General features: G+C 41.1%; 1 protein-coding gene across 2 annotated transcripts in view; it reads right to left on the bottom strand.

The window, feature by feature from the left end:
• Positions 1 to 2,446: 2,446 nt before the first annotated feature.
• Positions 2,447 to 11,342, bottom strand: part of CCDC18 (coiled-coil domain containing 18) — a 33,604-nt gene continuing 24,708 nt past the window's right edge. For both annotated transcript variants that reach the window (XM_072128129.1, XM_072128128.1), the window contains exons 24-28: positions 9,612 to 9,755; positions 8,868 to 9,071; positions 8,020 to 8,136; positions 5,381 to 5,873; positions 2,447 to 2,727 (exon numbers count right to left, since the gene is read on the bottom strand). In XM_072128129.1, coding sequence (XP_071984230.1) covers positions 5,400 to 5,873; positions 8,020 to 8,136; positions 8,868 to 9,071; positions 9,612 to 9,755 — 939 coding nt within the window. In that variant the 3' untranslated portion in view covers positions 2,447 to 2,727; positions 5,381 to 5,399. The remainder of the gene's footprint in view (positions 2,728 to 5,380; positions 5,874 to 8,019; positions 8,137 to 8,867; positions 9,072 to 9,611; positions 9,756 to 11,342) is intronic.

Genomic DNA, 11,342 nt, shown 5'->3' with positions numbered 1-11,342 from the left:
CTGCCTTAATAAATCCCAGCCGGACCCAAATCCAGCGCAGAGAACGCGCCGCTGGATCGCGAATGGACCGGGTAAGTAAATCTGCCCCTATGTGTACATAGTGTCTAGCATGGATCTTAAAAAAAGTTCCAACAGAACTTTGAATCTATTTGTTTAAATCTGCATCCGTTTTGGAATCCAATGGATGGTCCAACTCAATGATTGACATCCTTCTGCCAATAAATTGTACTGGCTGATTTCGGATGCTTTCCTATAGGTACATTCTGCATTGTCTGTAGCATTAAAGGAAACCTACCATCAAAATCCAGCATGATAACCAGGGACACTTACTCATAGCCCCAGGCACTGTGACTGTGGTCATCTTATTATATTTGTTATCCATGGTTTCTTTCCTTCTAAAATCAACTTTTAAAATGATGCTAATGAATCACACAATGGCAGCCGCTGTACGTGCATGGTGCACAGCCTGGAAGGGTGTGTACACATGTATCACCATATCGCACCATCGCCACCAAAAAGATAGAGCATGCTCTAAGCACCGCTCATCCCTCCGCCTCCCCAGCTGAATCTGTGCTGCAACCGGGTCCAGGCATGGGCATAGTACATGTTAGTGTGAAAGCAGCCTAAAGGACATCTACCACCAGGATCACGGATTGTAAACAAACAAAGCACACTGACGTCTCTCCCCCCCCCCTTCCAGGATCCATAGCTGTTAAAGGGAACCTGACAGTAGGAGCCCTCCTTCTGGCTCCTACATGTCCCAATATAGAATATATAACACATTGCCAAAGAGATTTTATAGTAAAACAGCTTTTTTTTTTTTTTTTTTTTTTGGAAAAAGCCAAAGTTAGATGAAGGTTTACCTTTCTGTATGCAGAGCTGTGTGGGGCAGGCATTTAAAGTATGACATCCTGAGGGGGAAGCGACATGGTAGGTCTTTTTAAATTTTGGAAATAGACACATGTTGGAGCAGTATACCGAGAGGGAAGGGGGAGGAACCGCTCCTCACTGGCCACTCCCAGAAAAAGCCAGTTTTACTATAAAAACTCTTTGGCAATGTGTTATAATTGTCCAGAAATTGGACAAATAATGCAATTTATTAAATAGTAAAATGTTCTATTTAATATCTAGTAAAGGAATTAGGTTTCCTAGGTCCAGAAATGTTGGCACGTAATAGAGAAATCTCCACCACTTTTCATAATACGTTGCAATGCATTGTGCTGGTCAGTGCTTGCGCCATTTTAGCTTCCTTTCATCTATTGTGAGAGTGTTGATGGCCTCCCCCTGTCAAGACACTTCTGTTGCTATTAAAGGCAGTACGTAGGTAGAGCGAAGATCAGCATAACCTATGGGCGCATTCACGCGTCACGTTTTGGCCTTCTCATTGCGTTTGAAACGCATTACAACAGAGAAGTGATTTGCCTAATTACATTACTGTTAACACAATGTTAACATGTGTTCACAAAACACATTCATTAACATATTGTTAACTCATCTGGTAACATTGTGTTAACATTTGCGTTTACAAAATGCATCATAAACAGTAATGTAATTAGGCAAATCACCTCTCCTCAGCCGTTGTAATGTGTTTCAAACGCAATGAAAACACAACTAAAACGCAACGTGTGACTGCGCCCTAAGGGTGTTGCTTATATGATACAGCTGCATACACATGTGATGGTGCAGGCTGCTGTGCCTATATCATCCCTGTGACATGAGTCAGGTACAGCTATGTCCACTTTCAGCAAATAATTAATATGGTTGTGTAATTAAAGTTTAGACAATTTTCCAATACACTTTCTGTATCAATTCCTCCAGGTTTTCTAGATCTCTGCTTGCGGTCATTCTTTAGAAAGCTTATATGTGGACAGAAATCAGTCCATGGTCATGTGATGGACAGGCAGGTGCACAAAGCTCTGATTATTCAGATTTAACAAGCCGTGCACCTGTGTGACATCACATGACCAGATTTCTGTCCACATAGAAGTGGTCTATAGAATTATAGAATGACAGCAAGCAGAGATCTAGAAAATCTGGAGGAATTGATACAGAAAGTACATTGGAAAATTGTATAAATTCCTTACACAAACCATATTTGCAATTATTTGCTGAAAGTGGACAACCCTTTTAAGTTTCTGGGCTAGAAGTGGGTAAATATATATATATTTCATCCCAAAGCATTTCCCGCAACAACAAAATGTTTATTTCACATTCCGCAAGTCTTAAGCCCCCGTGACCATAAACCATAGAGCTCAGTAGGAATTATGCAGAGCAAAGATTGTAGACTGATTCATTGCGGCTCTCAGAATGTGACACATAAGAAGATTACAAGGAGCTTTACCATTTATTCTGATTTCCAAGCTACACCAAAAATGTGAACCCTGCGATAAAAAAAAACCCACCAAGAGAGACAATAAAATAATAGTTTTTTATTTCACGGAAACCTGATTCACAATAAAAAAATATTTCATCGTTAAAAAAACAAAGTATGAAAAATAATAAGGGACAACAATAAATTATAAATGTGTGGGAAATATAAAATTATAGAATATTTTTCTACAAATAAATACCAGTATGTACATGATGTACAGATATGAAATTATAAATAACTCAGTCTGGCTCAGATCGGTGCAGAGAGAAACAGATTGTGAGGTTCTGTATTTGGCTTCATGTCTCATCCATATACACGGGTGCTGCTTACATGGCAGGGGGTCCAGGACATTGTGTCTGAAGAAGTACATGGAAAACCAATGATTATTGGAGGAAAAGGGAGTTTTCTTTTAGTCAGTACTGCACTGTCTGAACAAGTCCTTGGATAGCAAATTCAGGATCTCTTTACATTACCAAGTTTACCATCACCATAACCCTGGCCTGTTGTCTTGGGGTTGTGCTGGACAATGATCTCGCCTTTGCATGTATATACAACCCCCTGCCAGATGCACCTCAAGAACACACATATATATAATCCGCTATAGCAGGAAGGGTACTTGTCACGGTCGGCGCACACGGATTTCTCACATACACAGAATGTTAGGTGAAGGATTTTTATTCGGTATCACTGGTACACAGCGCGTTTCAGAGTCTAATATGACTCCTTTATCAAGTGGGTAGATACTAAAAGGACATAAAATGGGGAGATAAACATATATGCAGGTCACACCCTACTAATCTGTCTTCCATTTACCAAGACGTTCTCCTCTACAATCTATTCTTAATGAAGGAGCCAGACTCGTCGTTCAATCCAGATGCTACACATATGCCTCCAGTCTGGTGCAGTCACTGCACTGGTTGCCAGTCTTCTTCTGAATACAGTTTAAACTAATCACCCTCATCCACAAAGCTCTGCACATTGCTGCACCTCTCCTCTCTCAGTCCATCGCCCATCTCGGGCCCCTGAAAATGACAGATATCGAAGATTCACATCTTCTTTAATTCAAACCTCCCACTCACGTCTCCAGGACTTCTCCAGAGCTGCACCAATTCTCCGGAATGCCCTAGCCCGGACTATCAGACTAATACCAAACATCCATAGCTTCAAACATGCTCTTATAACCCGTCTCTACACACGGCCTATCACACTCGCTAACTGTATGTAACTTCAACTCTTTTTCACTAACCCGTTCTGTGCACTTCCGTGGTCTGTAATCCTGCAAGCACTAGTGACCAATCTGCAGTCCTATTCACCTTGGACTCTGTATATAAAGGATTTTGTCTCAAGACTGATTCATGCAGCAGAATTATGTATCTATTTTATTTATTCATTCTGATACCTGGACCATTGTACAAGCACGGTCACCTCTTCTTCCTCATAGATTGTAAGCTCTGGTGAGCACAGCCCTCATTCCTATGGTTTCATATTGCTATGTTATTACACTGTAATGTCTTATTGTGTTTGCATGTGTCCCCCATGATCTGTACAGCGCTGTGGAATATGATGGTGATACATAAAGATTTATTATTGTTATCCTAACATTCCATAATCTTTACCGCACCATTTCCTTTTCATCCAAAAGTTAAAAAAAACAAAATTAAAAAAAAAAACCTGTCTACTGACCTCGGGCCAAAACACTCTGGTAGTTAAGTGGGTTAATGTTTTTAGTCAACACAATCCGGTACCAGACGGCGGTAATTTGCTCATATCTAAGCGGATTTGTGAAAACTGGCGATTGTAAACAGGATGAAGAGGATTCCACAAATCACAAAAAAATGACTGTATAATCCATGCGATTTAAGCAAGGTAGGGGTCCTTGTATGAAAACTCAATATCAAAAAGTCACCCCCAACTTTGTGCAGCGTCTTGTGCATCATTGTTACAATAAAGAGATTAGAAGTTTACTTCTAGTTAAACTTATATTGTAAAGCAAGGATTGGACCACAACAGCAGGCAAGTAGCTGTTATCATGAAGGTTTGCATGGATTTTTGGCTAAATATCTTTTTGTTGTGATTGGGTAACGCAAGTATTTTCATCTTCATATAGCAATATATATATATAGTGGAGTACATTAGAGCAGTTAGCCGACCGCATCATCTAGAGCTCCACTCTTTCATCTTCTAAGGCTGCGTTCACATACATCAGCTGCCCTCGGTTTTTTATCCTGGAATCGGCACTCAAATGGTAAAAGTGATTAAAAAAAATTGCCGATTTGAGGGTAAATAATCTGATGGGCACGGATATAAGTGAACGGGGCACTATGGGTTAACACGTGCTGTATTACCTGTGGATTTTCAGCGCTGCATTTCCGCAGTGTAGTAGAGTACAGGGCGCAACATGGCGCAATACATGACAGTACAATCTCATACACAATGTGGGAAAAATCTGCACGGTCGGTTTTTCATCCACAACAACGGAGTGTGATGTCACTTTTTCCTGCAGATGCTTCCCGCCTCCTGACCGCAGAAGAATCCTGACCGTATATGCAGCAGAAACCTGCCGCTCGTGGCTCGTTTTCGATGTTAGCTCAGTTTACCGGTGCTGTAAATTCCCCAGGCATTGTCCAAAAGTGTGCAGTTACCCTCAGCCATTATTTAAAGGGAATGTTCAGAAATTAACATTGCTGCACCAACGCCAACATCTAATTGTTGGCAATCTGACACCCAGTTCCTGTGCCAGTCTTATATGCAGTTTGGTATAAACAAAGAACCAGGAGTACTCGACTACATGTTCTGTGTAGTGTCCAGAAGCCATAACTTCCGCATTTACCTCTATGGGTGTAGACTACTACACACAGCTCATGGCCACTACACAGGGCTGAATGCTACCTGCTCCTTGCTTATAGGTGGCTCAACGGCTGATTGGAGTGGGGACTGGGTTTCATTACCTAAACCAATTAGAAGTTATGGCTATAAAATTCTTATAAATATATTCTTAATAACACAAACCTGTTTTCCTCAGATATTTTCATTTATTCCTATTTAGGTTAGGGGCTTGTGCACCTTCAGTTAACTTCATCTCTTCTTTAATGTATTTAAGCATCCCGCTGAGCGTGCCTAGCTCTGGAGAGTCAGAAGTCGTGTCACTATGATCATCCACCGGGTACTCTAGAGGGTTAAATGAGGTTTCGCTGAAGTTGTGCGATGGCACGTGGTCTTCCTTGTCACTAGGAATCCTGGCTAATGGAGACTCAGACAGCAGCAAGTTCTTCACTTCTTCCATCTTACTCTTGTAATCGACAGAACTGACATCTGAAAGACTTAGATCACTTAATGAATGGTGGACGTTCCAGCTCAGATCAGAAACTTCTGAAAGTTTGTAGGATTCCAGATCATGGCGATCCCCAAATACATCAGAAGAAAGAGAGGAAGGCATTGGCTTGAGGGCAAGAGATCGCTCATATCCGGAAATACGAGCTTTTAATCTGGTCAACTCAGATTCCTACGGAAAAGAAGAGAGGAGTCTCATACACCAGCAAAGTCATTTAGATTTCTGATCCTATTATTGATGACCAGACATCTTAGATATCAGACTACCGGCCACTCAAATGTCAGCCATTGCACCGGATCTCCCCATATACATACATGCTAGGCTCAGCCATGTTCCACATTTGTTCTCAAATAGTAAAAGGGAAACATATAGCAGCCAACTACCTCAAGCATCAGCTCATCTCCAACTAGAATACAGAACGATTGGGCATGTCTAGAAGCCAATAATACATAAATGGGTTCACTCAACCTATAAAAATGAACAGATTTAGCCAAATTCATCCATGAGTATTGATTACCTTAAGTGGGATTTAAAAGGGATTTTCCAGGACTAAGATGATCTATCCTTAGGTCCTCAATAACTTCTACTAAACTGCTCTAAACAGCTTTAGTGAGCATTGTATCCAAGGTGTAGGAAGTATTTCTATCGGGCACCTGGACTGGTTACTGCTCAGCTCATGGAAATGAGTGTGGTTTAGCGGCAAAACTGGCACCACCACCGTACAATGAAAGTCGCTGTGCTTGGAAATTAATGAAGGGATACTGATCATTCTCCTATGGATAAATAGGATAGTGATCGGGATGTGCAAGAATAAGCATATAGGAAGTTTTACAATTCTGGCCTGTGTGTGGACACGATTGGTCCGCCTAACTTTTTCACTGTGAAAACATACTCTACATTAGATGCTGTGCAGACTATACTACAGGCAGCCCCCGGGTTACATAGAAGATAGGTTTCCTTTAAGAACAAAGCTGCAGAACCTACCACTTGAAGTGGCAGGTTTCAGATGGAAATACCGAGCACCAGCTCAGGGTGAGCTGGTGCCAGAGCTTATTTTTGTTAGTGTTTTAAACCGCTGTATTGCGGTTTAAAACACTTTTTAAACTTTATAGCCGCGCAGGCAGGTACGCGCTCAGCGCTTACCATGCGCGCGGCTCTCCTTCACTTCCTATGTAGCCGCGTGCACGGTAAGCGCCGAGCGCGTACCTGCCTGCACCGGCTATAAAGTTTAAAAAGTGTTTTAAACCGCAATACAGCGGTTTAAAACACTAACAAAAATAAGCTCCGGCACCAGCTCACCCTGAGCTGGTGCTCGGTATTTCCATCTGAAACCTGCCACTTCAAGTGGTAGGTTTCCTTTAAGTTGAATTTGTATGCAAGTCTAAACTGTATATTTTGTAATTGTAACCCCAGTCAAATATTTTTGACAATTGTATTTTAAAAATGTTGGGTTGTCATAAGAACCAGGATTAACAATAAATCTTACTTGCAGACACTTTTGATAACTGTTGTAGCTGTCTATTGTAGCCCAGGGCTAAAGTACAGTAAATTACCAAAATCCAGAGGTCCTTTTGTAACCAGGGATCTGTAAGTCAGGTGTTCTTAAGTAGGGGACCGCCTTTATTGTGATGCACTGAATTCACCAAAGTGAATTATGAATTATGATTATACAGCCAATCTCTAAAAGTATCACCAGTTGGTGTGGTCGGAGGGGCAAGTGAAGGAAGTAAAAAAATATGTACATATCTATTAAAAGGTATTTACTCTAATTTAGATAATCATTATTCTTGTCCTAATCCTTCAATATGATATGATCAGCCTCAAACAACTGATTTGCATGTTTGCTTAATCTTAGAACGCCATCTACACTGTAGTGGCAGAAAATGACATTGCAAATGGTCAGCAGTTGCACCGAGAACCAATATTAATGGTCTATAATATCCTGCAGGTAATTAATATAATGATATCAGAAAGCCCCTTTAATTAGCGGCCCCAGTATGCTCTGGCGTCATAGAATAAGGGATGTAAGGGACCTCCAACACTTTCGTACTGGTCTGAAGTGTGAGGGGACACTGGGAATAGTAGCTAGGGCAGAGTGAGTGTATTTTTTTTTTTTTGCGTACCCTGCCCCTTGGGGTCTCCCAGGATTCCTGGAAGACCCCTTTAAAACAAATTATAGCAGTGTCCCATTACCTCCTTTAATTATCCTGGTGAGCAAGAAATGGACTGAGGTTCCGGAGATCATTCTGAAACAACTATAATACTTCATCCAAGATCACCGTCAGACAGAACTGTATTCCAGCATAATGCACATTACCTTTAAGATCAACACTTCATTCGTAGCTTTGATCACCTCATTTCTGGCTTCAAGTTCGGTTTTCAGATTAGCAATTGTATCTTGAGCATCATCCAAGTCTTGTTTGACATGCTGCAGCTGGACGAGGAATCAACATATGTTTCAGTTTGTAGAAGAAGAAGATGGAGAACAGGTGATCGGATGAAAAGAAGTGAAACAATCCGGTGTTCTGGATGATTTTATTGTAATAGGATATAAAATGCTGTGAGGCTGCGGTCACAGGTACGGCTAGTGCGATGTTTCCAAACGCAACCCTAGTCTACAAGGGCCACGGCCTGATTGCATATGCATTTCTATGGAAACCCATGTGATCGATAACTAGAACCCGGTGTCTTGTATTGTATTAATGCAAGACAATGGATTCAGGTTACCAATCACATGCGTTTCCATAGAAAAGCATCGTGATCGGGACAAGACCCGCCCCCATAAGCTAGCGTTGAGTTTGTAAATGCAGTGCTAGAGGTACATGTGTCTGACAGAGACTTATAATAATCTTTATTTATATAGCGCCATCAAATTCCATAGCGATTTACAAATCAAGCTTCATCTATTCCACTACATTTGGTCGTGCAAGATGTGTGCGTGTGTGTGTGTGTGGTGGGGATAGTTGGTGGTCAACAGGTACATTTAATTATTTGTAGCGAATAAATGTATGTGATTAGTATCACAAGGGTTAATTTAATGTGATGTTATTCCGTGCTACAATAATGCAGGAAATATTTTAAAATAAACTAATATCCTGTGGAATACCTCTTGTAAGGGAGAAAATACCAAAGATAAGTGGTCAACAATCACAGTGATGTGGTTACCTCGTCTCTGGAGCGGAGATCCATTTCCCGCAGCTTATGTGTAAGCCTGTCTGATTCTCTCTGAGCTTCGGCCAGCTGCTGTCGGGTTTGTGTGAGCTCGGACTGACCGAGCTGCAGGCGTTCCTGTAGCAGTCTCACTTTCTGGCAGAGGTCCTTGCTTTCTTGCTGCTGCTCGGAGATGCGTTTCTGCTGTTCTCTCAAAGTCTAACGGAACGGAGACAAGATTTCACACCACACCTTTAAATAGCAGAAATTAGTTTAAAACACCACCACTCTATAAAATGTATGAAACTAACATTTTTGGAATTTCTAAAATATATTTTTCCCATTTAAAAAAAAAACCTGCATTAAGCAAACATGGTCCATGGAAGGAACTAAACTCCTTGTGGAGACTGCCTTTGCAGTCTTAAAAGGCCATACATGAATGATACATTGGGGATTCTGGGTAAGGAATATGCAAATAGATTTTCCAGTATGGGAAAAGGAAAACTAGACCACCAGTTTGATCCTAGAGGGAAGCGGTCACCACATTTGCACATATACAGCCAGTGACAGGTTCCTATAGAACTCTTGATGGAATAGACACCCAACTGTGGACAGAACTGTTTTGATACCATTTCAACTAATCAGCACAGTGTAGGGAGCTGGTTTGGGTAGATGATGAGCCATCGCTGTGTGTCAGGCAGCAGCATATTGTAGCATCTGAAGAATATAAGGGCCAGTATAATCCAGCATCCATCTTACCTGCTCCATGTCGGCCATTGTCTGCTGCTTTTTCTCATTTTCTTTTTGTAGCCCAGCGATATATTGGTCTTTCTGTATCAAATCAAAATCTTTTTCCCGCAGCTGACCCCTGGCTTCTTGTAGTTTTTCATCCAAAGTTGAAACCTACCAAAATATTCCAGGACCCATTAGGTAGATTAGGTATAAACCCAGATGATTATTCAGAATTTTATTTTATATTTGTCACAAAGACAATGTATTATTGTTTGTTTTCTATCCCCTTGTATTTTTATACAAAAATTATATTTAAAATATAAAAGTTTGACCATACAGCCTCAATGGATCATGGCACATTCCCACCACTGATGATCCTTTATTCTAATGATCGATTGGGGGTCACAATTCAAACATTTGACTATAGACACTAAGGACATGTGGTATTGGGACCATTGTGGCCCTAAAGTGTATATCAAAGAGACGCCATGAGAAAACAGCAAACAAGATCTAAGGACTATTTTAGAATGACACCAGGGAAATATAGCGGATCAGAAAATAGGGACAAAACGGACCTGCTCAAATCCTCATAAGAGAGAGAACTAGGGATGGGGAAACTCGCATTAAAATTGTGTTACTACTGCACTACAACTGTGGCAAACTTAAAGGGATTGTCCGAGGGTATAAAATAAAACCAATTGGTTGGCCGGGAAGGGGCGGGTTAAAAAAATAAACATGTACTTACCTCAATAGTTCCTCCCAGTCTCCAGAGGTGTGATCGCTCCAGTTTGTTTACATGGGGCACGGAAACTGTGGCCGGATGAGCGCAGAACGGCTTCTGTGCCCCTGCTTGTTTACATGGGGCACAGACTGGAGAGATCACAGCACTGGACGCCAGGAGGTAAGAACAAATTTATTTTTTTTTAACCTACCCTACCCTGGCCACCAATCGTTTTTTTTATACCCTTGGACAACCCCTTTAAACAAAGTACTGGATGCCCAGCAGTGAGAGACAAGAACTCAAAGGGCCATTCACATAATGTGCCAGCCTACTATGATGGCCCTTCTGTATGGGTGAGAAAGTAACATCACCTCCTAAAAGAAATGTGAAAAATGTATTTGCAATTAAAATAAAATGGACAGGTCATGTCTGCCCCCTACAGACACCAAGCTAAAAATGATTAACCTACTGTTTGTGCAGAAGCTGAATGTCAGCATTCAACTACCAGGCCTATACCCATGTTACCATGCCCCAAAAATGCTTTGAATGAATTTGTGAACAATGTGAGACACTGAAAGCAGGGAATAAAAAAAATATAATGTGACCTGAGAAAAAACCTGGATAACTTGGGACTAAGTGAAGGATTTAGCATCACAATTTTTTTATTTTTTAAACATGTTCAGTGTGTAAACCAGGGACCTCCTGACGTACCCACTAAAAGGTGATAATATACCATAGATTTTACTTTTGGCCCCTCAAGTCAGTATACATCCCCATACAGGATGGAATAGGGCAGTAGGCAATTAGTAAGACTGTAGTATGGTATATCAATCTGAAGGCTGCTGTAAGAAATGGTACTATCCTGCCCACTGGACTCTTAATCCAAAAATAAGCAGACTTGTGTATTAATAGAATAGCTACTTCTATGAATCCCTCTGGGTGTGTTCACACGTTTAGTATTTCAGATGCAGTTTTTGAAGCTGAAAGCAGGTGTGGATCATAATGGGTGAGAACAAATCATTGAGGGGGCACTACTC

Source organism: Engystomops pustulosus, chromosome 10 (assembly GCF_040894005.1).
Source record: "Engystomops pustulosus chromosome 10, aEngPut4.maternal, whole genome shotgun sequence".
Lineage (NCBI taxonomy): Eukaryota > Metazoa > Chordata > Amphibia > Anura > Leptodactylidae > Engystomops > Engystomops pustulosus.
This window is presented reverse-complemented; position numbering and strand designations above follow the sequence as displayed.